The following is a 14,315-nucleotide window of genomic DNA, read 5'->3' as shown; positions in this document are numbered from 1 at the left end:
TTCTATCAAAATTTTCGGTCTACCAAACAAAGATTTATTTAATGGCTATAGAAAAAACTACAACGTTGGACTTAAATATCTGACTAGATCAAATGGTATAAGATAAATATTACAAGTGTGATTGTTATATACAAAATTTAAAATAAATGTAGGTATGTAAGACGGCGATCACTAATTATGAAAGGTATTCAACAAATCCTGAAAAGTCTTACGGCTTCAAGTTCGTGCTTACGGCTAACATGTTATTTAAACAAAACGTTACAAAAAAACAAAAGGTAAGGCAGTCAACGAATCAGTCTTACAAAAATAATAAAAGTAGCAGCAAACACAGGCTGCAAACAGTTTCTAAAATGCCTACTCGCACTTGAGTTGTGAATCCTAATTCTGCCAGCCAAACCTTCCCCACAGCGGGGGATTACTTATGTACTCGTACATTCGTTTTCGTATATAGTTGTACGTTTACGGGGGAGGGCACGTAGAGGCCGCAATTCCCCCAAGCGGGTAGATCGTAAACCTTCGATACCGCGAATTGAATACTCTGCGAGCGCAAATATGTAGCAACGGTTGTAAGCGCCCGCCCAACAACGCGCCGCTCTGCGTCAGGCCTCGCACTGACCTGACATACTGAATACGTGTGTACAGCTTTATTCAAAATTTTCTTTTCCCTCCAGTCCCTTTATTTATCTTGGTAGCAATATTTCTGCCATAATTCTCTGATATCTCACTCACAGTCATTAATCATGATCTAAGATTTACAGTTGACTATTTTACAATTAAACATCTGTGGACAACATAATCCTAAAAGATTAAGAATCTTTGATCGTCAAAGAAATTAATTGATGCTTTTCCATTGCAACTATGCTATTTAAATAATTTTAAAACCGAACTCAGGAAATGTCACTGGAAATTAATCCAGACATTTGTTGGTGCACAAAACATTACTCAAAGCTCACTTTTAGGTTTTATGTTTTTGTCTCAAAATTAACAAAGAAACAAAGTATTTCCGCTCCTTAAAGTATTAACATTCTTAGAGCCACGCATGTGTTCTCATAGGGCGGGCGCGCCGAGTAAGTGGACTGTCTAAATTAATTAACAAAGCTTAAAGCATTTAACCCTCGCAGCAGCTTCAGGGCTGTACACCATTCTAGGCGAGGTTGAATCAATAAAACGTTAAGCATTAAAGCGCTCTTTTTCTAACACCCGCTGTCGTCACTAACCACTGTAGATCTCTGAAGAGCTTATTCGTGTTCAAACTAATGTGGTTCGGTTTCAGAGGCTTTGTATAGATGCGCGTTTGTCACGTGTATTAATATGGCACGACGAGTGTTTCATACGGGAATACGTACATACCAATATGGCGAGTTAGTACTCTACGACAGCATGAATTTTCACAAAAAATATCGAATTAGAATTTCAAAGTATGGAGTTCTCGTCCGATGTTTTTGTAATAAAACTGGTGACTTGGTTGGCGCGTGAGGCCTGTGTCGCCGGCCGGCGGTCGTTCGGCGACTAGCAATTCCGGTGATGTCCGGTAAGCAAGATGGCGGCGCGATCGATTGGTGGTAGTACGCCCACGCTGCCCACGCCTGCGCTGCACCGCCCTGCAATTGCAACCGCGATGCAACGATCCGCCCTTTACTTCGGCAACGACTTTCCTACTAGAAACAAGTCTAAGCAACAATGCAAAACAAACATTAAATAAATAAATAAAAAGGATTTATGAAACAATACAAAGAAATAATTTCAGGCTGTTTTTGTTTCAGACGTAAAAAGCTGTTTCATACGCGTTGCAAATATTCAGTACTCTGTGACTTCTGTCTTAAGCTACTACCTCTCTACAATTTCCTGAAGTTTCCCTCGAAAGCATGCGAGACCAACATTCTCTTCGCATCAAAGATTTACGTACGGAGTGTCTTTATGTTAAAAATAGTGTTTGTAGACCAGTTTTCATTCTTATTACGCAGTGAGTACCTGCATAGAACGCTGCCTCCCATACAACTAACCTACCCGATCAAATCAAGAGACGACAGCGTTAAAAAAGAACAAATGCTGTCAATTTTGCAAATCTTATTCGTATCATGCACAACACGTACCTATGTGGAAATTTAGTCAATCTTCTCAAAAGTAGACCCTAAGAGCGTCGCTTAACATCGCTATTTGAATGAATACCGATCGACTCGGGACCATTTTTTAACTATTTTCACGCGCGAAACCTATATATTGGGCCCCTTAGACCGCGCCTTTGTCATGTCGGCGAGAAAATCGAAGTCAGGTACGAATACTGGCAGCGTCGGGGGAAGCCACAATTACGCTCTGAATGCGGATGCAAATGGGACCGTAGGCTCTAAAAAGTGTACCGAATGTCGCTCCGTGCCGCGATAGCTTTATTTTTGCTGCCGTTACGAGAAATCTATTGCCTCAAATAAAACGCCTATCTGCTACGAATTTAAAAGCCACTTTATTGCTCGCTGTAAACGATTCGACGCATGGACGATGTTACTAACTGAAATATGTTATACCTACTGAAACATCACGTTATATTAAAGATGTATTACTATTGAAATTAAGTTCTAAGTATGAAGTGAATAGTCACTTCACTATTATTAAATCTTCGTTTATTATTCTCCCTTGATATAGCTATACCATTCAATATTTTAACGTGTCACTCAAGAAGCCGTAGTCCGAATCCACTCCTCAGTGTGCGCTCTGTGCGAAAGTTTGTAGCTCTGCTAAGGCCGGAAGCGTAAATTATTCACTAGGCATATGTAAGTATAAACATGTTTGTCGACAGATATGGAGCCGGGTACGATTTAGCTGCCAGGCGGAAAAATGCAACACGAGAGTCGACGGCAACGCTCAAGGCGTGGCTGAACGAGCACAAGAAAAATCCTTACCCGACAAAGGGCGAAAAAATAATGTTGGCTATCATCACCAAGATGACGCTGACGCAGGTGTCGACGTGGTTCGCGAACGCGCGCCGCCGCCTCAAGAAGGAAAATAAGATGACGTGGGAACCTAAGAATAAGACGGACGACGATGACGATACGATGCTCTCAGACGAGGAAAAAGATAAAGATGAACAGGAGGAGAAAATTAAACCTCACAAAGGTTTGTAGAGTTTCGTAAAGCATAACGTCCGATAGTCAACCGTAGTCATTAAACATGAAAATCATGACGCAGTTTTCCAATTGAAAATTTTAAAGTGAAAACAATCGTTGACTGTCGGATGTTGATTCAATTTTTAAAGCTTTAACCATCTATCCATGTTGCAATAAAATTTCCCATTTCCGATTGCGATGCGAACTGTTGTACGTTGATGTATTATGTTGTGTTTGTTCTTGATATGCGCGAATGCGATTGTTTAAATTTCCAATAGTGCATTTAATTGCCCTTGACCTGTGAGTACTGCGTGTTCTTTTATGTTCAAACTGTGCCAGTGTTATTATCCATTTAAAACAGCTTTAATTTAGTCGGTGTATAAATCGTCGAGTGAATTGGCATAACGCGGCTGCGGGCCGGAGGGTGTTCGGGTCTGTGAGGAGGTGAGGGGTCGGAGGGGCGTGCGGCCGGGGGGAGGTCTCAGGCGTGTAACTGTGCGTAACCGCTCCTCGCTACCGGATTTCCTATTCGTAGTAAAGTGGGCGGCGCCCGGGCCCAAATTTCATATAACGCGTCTTCCGTTCGTCGCTACAACGGGCCGACGCGACGCTCGGAGGTCGCGTTCAGCTTGTCTGACGATCTGCCCTACTTCATGTTCTTGCCAAAGGATTTGTCGAGATCGTGGATCGTTTCTTTTATGAGGATATTCCGCTCTAACGTGAGTAAGTACGGTTTTGGGGATTTATAATGTGTACCTACTAATAGAATGAAGGTAACGTAGGCACCTTCATCCTTCTCGTACTCACCTTTGTGTTTTATAGGCATTTGTGTTTTATTCTTAAAAAGACAGTCAAATGGTAAATGTTCATTTATTTTGTAAAGAAACAAGTAAGGCCCAAAAAAATCTAGCTAGATTAACAATAAGTTATTTAAAAACACAAACTTCCAAAGTGCTTAAAAGCTCTCATACAATAATAAAATCCAGATACGAATTGGTCACGCTACGTGAGAACTGCTAGGGCGGCTGTTAGCCTGTTGTCAACAACATAAATTATAAGTAGGCATTGTTACAATAAAGATGGCTTCTAACAGAGTGTTTTCATAGCGAAGTTCGCGACTCTAATGGAGGCGCGAGGGCGTCACGCATAACGCCCGGCATACGCTCGTGTAATGAAGCCCACTATTGTTGCGACAGAAGTGTACTTAATTCGCGGTGTATTATAACGCTCCGTGAATAGGCCACTCGCTGCCATAGCACTCGATTCATAAAAAGGAAGATGTATGGACGGAGTGTGTTTGAATCTCCAACTGATGGAACGAATTTCAAATTTGTGGTTTATTATGAAAATGCCACTTAATTTACGACCATAAATACAGAAGTACGCCTTCATTAAGCCTACACTGATTATCAAAAGACTTAATTCTAACAGCACGTAATGCTTACAGTGGTCACTTTTAAGTTTTAGTTGTGGCACCTAATCATAAAAAAATCAAGGCCCTAGTGTGTTGCAACCTATTATACCAAATCTTCTGAGTCGATGGCAATCAAAAAATGTTGTAGTCTTAGTAATTCACCACGCCCGGTACTAAACGTTTGTCATTTGCCTGTTCCATAGAGACTATATTTTGTCGTATTTCGTCGACTAAGGCACCGTCGTCAGGCCGTCGTCTCGGCAAGTCATCGATGTAATCTAACATCCCTCTCGGTTGAGAGTGCGAGAAAAAACGCAAGACGCCGCGCATTGTCTTCTGGATTATGGACACGCGCCCCCAGCGACGCCAAGCACTAGGGTGACGCGATTGTTGTCATATTTTATTTAATATTATTAGTCTTGCGACACAACATAATTGAATGTTGACAGTGTAAAAACGGATGGAACATTGATAAAATAAATTAGTATGGCAGTTTTGGATTTTAAAGTTAAAGTGTGATATAAGTAAGTCTTTTCCAATATCACAAATAACAAAAATGGTCTCTAATTTGTATTTTTCAATTATTTCCTAAAAAAAAATAGCTAATCTGAAGACCACCTAAGAGGTTTATTCGTGAGAATGAATCAGTAATCTAAAAACAAGTAACATCGGATTAAGCTTAGTCAAACAACTTTCCGATTAAAGCAACCCTAGAGCCAGATTGCAAACAAACCATAACATTTCTCACTAACGTTCATAACCATTCTTTTACAAAAACGTCAATGTTAGCGACGTGTAATATATCATTTTAAGTCACGGCAAACAAAGCCAATATAAAAGCTTTCACACGCGATCCCTAGACCGTCGTTGGCAAACAAACACACAGAACTATCCGGAGCTAAGCCACTCATGAATAAAAGCTTCATTTTCGGACCCTACCAATAAATGTTAATTTTTGTCGTGAGCGCACGCATTGCAAACAAAATATTAATCCGGCGCGCGTTAATGGAAAACGAGTAGAAGAAACACAAACAAGTGAGCGTCGTCCGCCCGCGCCCGCCATTCGCCCCGGGGAGAACGCGACGAGCAATAAATTGCACTGACCTCAGCTGTTAAGTGCAGGGCTGCAGCGTGGGGGTGCAACCACTTAGCGCCAACCGCTCTTACACACTTCATATGATACACTGCATACTTTTATAATGCATCATCCATGTCATTTGCATAAAACTCCAAGTTGGCACTAGGGGCTCAACTCTTACGTAGGCATCTCAAAGGAAAATCCCTCCTTAGCCATTTTCTTTTGTATACGTGTAATTCAATATTCAAACAGAAACAAATCCTAGTCGAACGATTGTACCCCCGAAACAAGGAGTTTAGTAAAATGGAGACAGTGTGGGGTGCCCAGAGTGACTGAGGCGGCTTTTTATTATGTCTCACTTTGGCGCGGCTTGTGACTAAAACATACTGAAGGGAAAACCACTCAGTGCGAAGTGTACACAATGACACTTTCCATGCGATCCGACCGCTACGTGTCGACTAACGCGAGACTAGTCATACGAGCGCAACTGAACCTGGTACTAAGTTAAATAAATTCTCTACCTGCTCTTAATTCACAATCTGTTAGCTTCTTGTGTCTACAGAAAATTGGAGTATTTTAGTATTAGTGTACTTATATATTAATTTAATTTGAAATGGACACTTGAAAAGCTGAGTAACCGAATAACTCAACGGTTTCAAAAATTACTTTCCAAAAATACTTATGTCAATCTTACTTTTTTAACCATAACACTTTTGTTGTAAAACGCCAGTCATTTTCAATGCCTAATCAAATATCTCTGAGTTTCTTCTTTGACAAGACGTTGTTCTACACTAAAGTAGTGCTACTCACTATCAATCCTTATAAACACATGCTTCTTGCAATAACTTTAAGTGGCGGATTTCCTTCGGTACACTAATTAAATTACTCTGTTTATGGTTTAGTTATTTTATTAATTAAAACCATTCAATTGAGAAGTCACGTAAAATGGTTGAATTCATATCTACTACCAATATGTATATTCAGACCACTCTTACATTTCTACCAACGTGTCAAAATCCATAAACATTTGTTGCGCAAATTATGACTGGATATGTGGATAGTAAAAGACTTCTGAACTGATTTTATTAAACAATTTGAAATAATTATCCTGCGTACCTACCATCAACTATTTTCAATTTAATTTGTTTACAAATTAACTTGAATGTATTGCCAAAATAAAACATTATGAAATCGTCTATGGCACGCTTATCTCCCGCTGTTGTGGGCCTTTATTAGATTAATACAATGAAAATTAAAACAATTTGCCGGATAAATATCTTCGCGCGGAGTATCAGTGGCGTCCCTATTTATCCCTAGTGAAGGGCAACGCGGATAACCCCTCTTAAAAGCTAGGAGCAGTCAGCATTAAATGGAATAAAGAGAATGAAGTCGAGCGGTCGCGCCACCCCGCTCCGCGTGCAGCCCCGCGCTCACCCGCGCGCTAGCGGGGCCTCTGAATTTCATTAGCGGCCCCGGGCCCGCCTCCGCACCCGCCAAAAGCCACTTTACAACGGAAAATGGCATTATGATAATACTTAGAGCCTTATAAAATTCGCTGAATAAACATTTTTGTGTAATTGTACAATAACATCAAATTTTTTCAAGCGAGATACACTTTAGTGTTTATTTCATAGCACTTTTACCATCGCAATATTTTTTGATGGAATATAAAATTGTGGGTTATTCAATAGAAGTTAAACGTGACTACGCATTGATAATAACTATGTTTATTTTATTTTTTTAAGATATGTAGTTCGGAAAAAGTTAAGAAAAATGGTGACCATGTTAGAGCTGAAATAGTATCGGTCGCGCATTCCGCGGTGGAGAGTGCGGTGCCGCGGGGCGCGCCGGGAAATGCGAAATAAATGCTCGGCTTAATACGAAAGGGATCGGTAGCGGCGCTCGCGGCGCGGCGGGGGAATCGCGCCCCAAAGTGGTATTTTCACTTCGCTAATCGGATAACCACTTAACGAATGGGTCACTGCACGCCTAACGTATTTTCACACGACTTTTCTAGAGGGGTCCGCGAAATCCTGCTTCTTACTAGCTAAAACTTACGTTCTGCTTGTAACGGTCACGTCAACGATTGAATCCGCAACGTATCGATTTTTAGGAACATTTTAAGCCCTCTTTATTGTTGTCGCGTTAGTGATGGCCTCGGCTATTGCGACTAATCTGATAGCAATAACGTGCGCTCACGCGTTTATTGCCAGTCGGACGTAAAATATGATCGATGAATATGATTATCTTTACAGATGAGGAGCGAAAAGGGGACGAGATGCTGCAGGGCATGCATCACCAAATGTTGGGCTACGGAATTAAAGAAGAGGCGAAGCGTGGCTCATCCGACTGTGGCGTACCGATTCCCGCCTCGAAACCGAAAATATGGTCTTTGGCTGACACTGCGGCATGTAAAACTCCTCCACCAGCAGCTCAGCCGTGGCCGCAGCATGTATATGGCCAACCAGAGCGAGCGGCACCTTCGGATGGTGGCTCTAATGGGTTTGCGTTGCCGGCGACAGCAGCTGCAAGTCCAGCCAGTGGCTCATACGGCCGATACGGCGGTTTCGCCGGCGGGCAGTATGGTGGGCAACACCCTTGCGTGCACCCAGCTTCGTTCCCTGATGTGCAGACAGACACCCCTCCGCAAACACCTCCTAACATGAAGGTGCCCAGCGTAGCTAATCCACTCGGCAGCGGTGGGGGCTCCGGCTACTGCTTCCCTCGACATCAGCAGTCCCCTCAACGTGATCCCTACCACAACCCTCACCACGCCGCTAACAGTCATCAGCCCAATCAACCACACCACAACGAAGGATCTGCGGCCTTCAAGCCTTTCTATAAAAGGTAACTATTAATTCATTTATTAGAACTAAATATATTACCTACACTACATCATTATAGGAACGCACAAATCCTGCTCGTGAACAACTTTTCGGTGTAGGCTATTTCGTGTCAGATGTTGGTAACGTCACGTGAAAAGAGTGAATGTTTCCTATTCCAGCTCACTCCAACACCCCAACGGTTTCGCGTCGGCCGTCTGAAAGTGCACCGTGCGCCAATAGCGGTGAGTTACAGATTGATTCAGATTGAAGAACTTGAGCATATAATCGCGACGTGCATATGTAAATGAGAGCCGCGCACGTAATGGACGATCGTGGTGGAGATATCGGAGGACCATAAACTGAGTTGCGGTTTAGTAGCGGAGCTCGCGCCGGGGTGTCATGTCGGTAATTGAAAACAATGGAGTTGAGTTGAGGCGGAAGGGCGACGCGCGACTCGAGGGCGGCGAGATTGCAATCTTGTGTCATTTGTCATTGTCAGAGCGACGCGTTCCTTGCGCCTACACTCGTATAACGTTGACCTGTCTAAATTAGCTCTTTCTACATGAATGTGAACTCCTTTCAAATTACTTATGCTATATTCGGCTTAAAGGTTGGCTAAAATATCTATTAATTGAAAAAAGCGTAAAGTATATATCAGATTATGTAAAGATATTGCTTGCAGTTTCTCGTGGCACATATTTCTAAGAGTCGTCAAAGATTTTCTAAGAAGTAGCGGCATCCGCGTCTCATTACAATAAATCGCATCACCGCAGTCGCCTCACAGGACGGCAACGCCAAGAATTTTGTTTTAACCAAACGCTCACAAATTCACTTCTATAAACCTTTTGTATTATTTTGGTTTTCACGCCTTTTTGTCCCTCGAATGCCTTGACGCGAAAATAACTCCTTATCGCGGCATTCCTTTAAAGTAGCCCCAAAAAGAACGGATTTAAATTGTCAGTTTTTGTTTTCGCCTTAAATAACATTCCTACATCGTTTTAACTTATTATTTGTCTAAACGATATCGCTACTAAATCAGGGCATAATCCAATTTAAAATTATTTTATTGTTCGGCATTTGGATTCACGTAGTGATATTCACATGGATAGGTACTATAAGTTTTCAACATTCACCAAGACTAATTTAAATAACTCGTCGGAATTGTTAAGACAAACATCGTAGTACAGTGCTGTACAATGCGTATTGTTCTTTGGAGAGGGTGGTGGTGGCGGACGCACGGCAGCCGGGCGGTCCAGCGCGCCCCGATAACGCGCGTACCACGAGCGTGCGTGGGCGCGGAATCTCAATGGATCCTCTTCATTCACAACACTACCTCCGCATTAAAAGCGGCTTTACTTTTTTTCGACGCCCTAATCTTTTCTCTTATCTCTCGATCCTGACTTGGGTCCTTCTCGGTTTCATTCAGTCGCAGTCGCAGGTCGCCCGGACAACCTGTTTGACTTCTTTTTTCATTGACGCCGTACAAACTTTAGATGACCGCGGCCGAGGTCGAGTTTTTATTTCTTTCACATTTTGGTTTTCCGGTCCAAACGATTCGTTAATAAATTCTCAGATAATGAGACTGAACGTTTCGTCACCTCATCTCGATTGGTTTAGATTTTTTCTTTTTCGGTTATATGTGTGAACGCGACGGCGGGCTCGCACCGTCGACGCCGCGATAGAATCAGAACAGCTATCGGAATGAACCTCTTTTTTGTTCATTTAAATACCGCTATAGATTCTTTTTTAAGGGATATTTTTATTGTTTTAAAATCATTCTAAATGATGCAGCCGTTAAGAATGAAACACTTTGAATTTAACTTGAGCCAGTTTGCAGGTTACATGATTCTTATATTTAATGTTGTTATCTTTTGTTCCAGGTAAAGCACGTGAAACCTGGGTCGCTGCACTACCCATCAACTACTAGGGACTGTCAGAATATCACAGTGGCACAGTGTTTCAGTTTTACATTAAGATCAACGACACGAATATAGGTACCTTAGTAAAATGGCCTAGGGCTGATAAAACAACTAGGTCTATAGACCCTTTGTAAAGTTTATATAATTTGATACATACATTTCTTTGTACATCACATAGTGTAATTTAAAATTTCTGAACTGCACAGATCATAACGATGTATAAAATGTTCCGTTAAGTATGAACTTAAGTTTGGTTTGATGTGGTTATTCTACGGTTGTCACTTGTCACTAAGTACTTATCGAATGAATCATTGTATGAAATTGACGTTGCTCAGTATTTTTATAGACTTAAGAATATTATGGAAATAATAATCCAAATTATTTATAGATACACGAAAAGCGCAATTAAGTGTAATAAAATTTAAACTAGCCTGTATTGGTTTTAGTGAATTATTGTAAATTTATTACAAATTCCACGACTGGAATATTCTACATACGATAAGAAATCTTATACATAGTATGTTTTCTCTAAGTTCTTCCAATTTTATGTTTATGATTTAAAATGACTTGTGGAGCAATAAGTTATTCGTTAGTGCAGGTGCCAGACTTAACTTTGATTAGATGTAAGTGTAATTGTACATTGAGGAAGAAGACAATGCAAGGTGGTTAGGTTTGGTATCACCCCCTACTACACAAACTATTGTTTAATTTTGTTAATTACTAGCTAAATAGTCGATAAACAATCATCGATTTGGTTATTGTTGTTGTCCTTGTACATATAAAATGTTTTGTAGATTTTCTATTTTAGTTTGTCAAGATGTGTACAAAGTAATTAAGTATGATTTCACCACGATCGATGTTTTCGACAAATATTTCGATGATGAAACTTATAAATATTGTTTAAAAGTATTATTAGTATACATATGTACGTGTACATAAAAATATTCTGAATATTTTTTATTATTATAACGGTCACAGTCACTTTACTGATGTAAAATTTTTATTACTTTTTTGAACATTTTCCATGTCAAATTAATAGTGTGGGTAAAGCATCAAAATGTGTATGATACAAAGTGGATATCTTTGTTAATGCCTTCCGACTAAGCTGAAATATTGGTCAAATGAGGTGTTTGCTTAGAAAACTTTGTGAAAAATAGATAGCATATTGGATTTGACGTTTGGTGTATATTTTCTTTAACCTATTAGCGCTGGGTGCAGACAAAAAACACGTCTGGAGGCCCAAGAGTGGGCACAGTCGGAACCTTATTGGTCGTCTGCACACAGCGTTAATTGATCGGAGCTGTGAATATCGAAGACGTGTTTCTAAAGATTTTGTAACGAAGGCATACATACATCGATCAGTAATATAAGATAATTTATTAAGTATTTTACATAGATATAAAAGTTAATTTCCCACATTAACAGAAGATTACGATTTTTTCTCAGGTCACAAGATTTCAAACAATAGTTTTGAGGCTTGTTATTATAAAAGTTCATCTAATGTAAAAACATAGAAGAAGAAAATTTCAATGTGACCAAATCGAATACATTCGCTTAATATTAAATGTTCTATATAGATATTTATAGAATATATACCTATTAATTATTATTATGAGTAAAATTATGTAACGATTGTAATTAAATCTTTATTTCAACGGTATAAGTTTTATTTTACGACATAATCCTTAATCCTGAATAAAATCGTCATGAAATGGTACCATACCTTAAAATTCTGATAAACACAATACTTAAGAGCCAATATCAAAGTTTTACATTTTTGCAATTAGATTCTGTTTTTATAAGACGTAGGTTCAAAAATTTCAAGATTTCACTGATGCAAAAATTCGTTGTAACGACGCTTCTAAAAAGATTTACAAGATGATAAAGGCTACCCGAGGATTTTTAAACTTAAAAAGAGTAAATTATAGTATCGGGATCGTTTCATTAAAATTCAACCCGGCCCGAACCTTTTCCATTTGCCCACAATTAATCTTAAATCAGCGGAAGCAGCTATTGATAGTCTGCCCTTTTCTTGAGTACTTAATCGGAACTAAATTAAAAGAATCCGACTTTCAAATGGTTCAATCTTGAGGTGGGTACCAACATACTTACAAATAAAATGGGAAAAGTCCTTAATGAGCCGCTAAAAGTCGTTGGGTAGTCGCCGAGGGGTCTCTCCCTTACTCCCGACACTTAAACAATACTTAAAAGCTACTAAAACGAAGCTTTTTTAACTTTCTCAGACAAAATTACGGCCTTTTTTTAGGTTAGCGAAGATTATATTAATTAATGGCTTTGTTTTATAAATACTTTATCTGCATACCTAATGAAATTACCGCTTCGGTCTAGTAAAACTATTATTCTTATTTAGGGCTTATTTTGCACTATGAGGCCTTGTTGAAAGTGTTTTTGCAGTTTTTGGAAGGAGCCGTTCGGGCATATGGTGATGCGAGAAATCTGCGGAGTACCTAACGCAGAATAAAATTTGATTGCTGACTGAGAACAGAAAAAGAGAACTTACTGAAAGACAATAGAGTAATTTATTATTTGGCCGTCATGGAAACTGTTATTCCCAATAAGGAATCAATTTAGAAAAATAACTAAGAGGGCATACAGATAAATATTGATCATAAAACGTAGATACTGATTTAGTAACAATCAAAACGCAACGATTGCTTTACTTAATCAAATCCGTTGTTATAACAATTGAATCTGCAATAAAACCGCCATCGCTAATAAAACGGTCATAAACATTGACAACACAAATAGCAGCTAATAACCTGCGGAACCAATCAGATCGTACGCGTGTGACACCAATATATTTTATACGTACGGTACCTTTACAGAGATCGAACCTCGCCGATGATTGCCGCAATAAAATTGTTTGCTGTCCCCGCTTTTAATTAATTAGGTTTGCAGTAAAGTTGGAAAACGTAGATTACGTAAATTCAAATAGGTACTTTTATCCAGTAAGAATATTATTAAAATCCTATAACAATCGTTTTCCTAAGAATCTAATTGATACTCCGAGTGACTGAAGACATATGTACCTACCATTTATGTTCAGATTACCTAAATCACAATGTTTTTCATTTAAATTGAGTGTCATAGACCAGCTGTAGAGAACGATAGAATAAGGAAAGTTTACAGAAATGATCGAGCTTTTAAAAGATTAACAAAATCTTATTGCACCAAAGTCAAAACTCCAGATAACATCCATTAAGCAGATCGAAAAAAAATTGACATCCTAATGATTACGCAGGAACTAATAGTCTCGATCCATTTAACTCATACAAACTGCAGTCCCGTAACCAGGAAGCCGGGTTATCGTTTAACGAGCTTCCAGCGTTGTGCGACAGATGGCACGCCTGGTAGGTAGCGTTCTACCTTGACGACTTTACCAGAACATCACAGGTAAAGCTTAGTACGGGCGAAAGGCGATATCGTACTGAGTACGTTTTGGGAGTTCTACTATTGATATTCATAATTTTATTAGATATTTATACGTATAGTTAGATCGTAGACGCATCTACATCATCGATCAAAAATGTGAATAATCTTGTACATCTTACAACTCATGTGTATTCGAAGCCGCGATACTTGGGTTACGTGTTGTCAAAGGTTTAAGTTATTTCATATTTCCTAATGCCAATGAGACTTTTGTTATAGAACCTTGGTCACCACTACCTAGAGATTCCTAACCTAACTAACCTAAGGAAAACTTTGAAAGTTTCCAAATCACTGATAATATATTAGGTCTGTGGCTTTAAACAGTAATGTTAGTTAACACTAGAGATGGGACAGTCACTATTATGGCATGATGTTTATTGCCAATAATGTACCAGCAAGAAGCACAGCGGAAGGCTGTCAGCGCAATTATCTCGGCGTCGCACATATCCCTATAAGAAAATCTTTTAACACACAATCGCGTTTACGTTTGGTATCTTTATAAATATTTTAGTCTCGTCTTGGGTTAACCCC

General features: G+C 39.6%; 1 protein-coding gene across 2 annotated transcripts in view; it reads left to right on the top strand.

The window, feature by feature from the left end:
- Positions 1-11,989, top strand: part of LOC124644807 (homeobox protein araucan) — a 50,122-nt gene extending 38,133 nt beyond the window's left edge. Inside the window, exons 4-7 of one of the 2 annotated variants that reach the window (XM_047184392.1) lie at positions 2,792-3,108; positions 7,846-8,437; positions 8,595-8,657; positions 10,296-11,989. In XM_047184392.1, the coding sequence (XP_047040348.1) occupies positions 2,792-3,108; positions 7,846-8,437; positions 8,595-8,634 (949 nt within the window). In that variant the 3' untranslated portion in view covers positions 8,635-8,657; positions 10,296-11,989. The remainder of the gene's footprint in view (positions 1-2,791; positions 3,109-7,845; positions 8,438-8,594; positions 8,658-10,295) is intronic. The other variant, XM_047184393.1, reaches the window with a different exon arrangement.
- The last annotated feature ends 2,326 nt before the right edge of the window (positions 11,990-14,315 follow it).

Source organism: Helicoverpa zea, chromosome 31 (assembly GCF_022581195.2).
Source record: "Helicoverpa zea isolate HzStark_Cry1AcR chromosome 31, ilHelZeax1.1, whole genome shotgun sequence".
In the NCBI taxonomy this organism is placed as follows: domain Eukaryota; kingdom Metazoa; phylum Arthropoda; class Insecta; order Lepidoptera; family Noctuidae; genus Helicoverpa; species Helicoverpa zea.
This window is presented reverse-complemented; position numbering and strand designations above follow the sequence as displayed.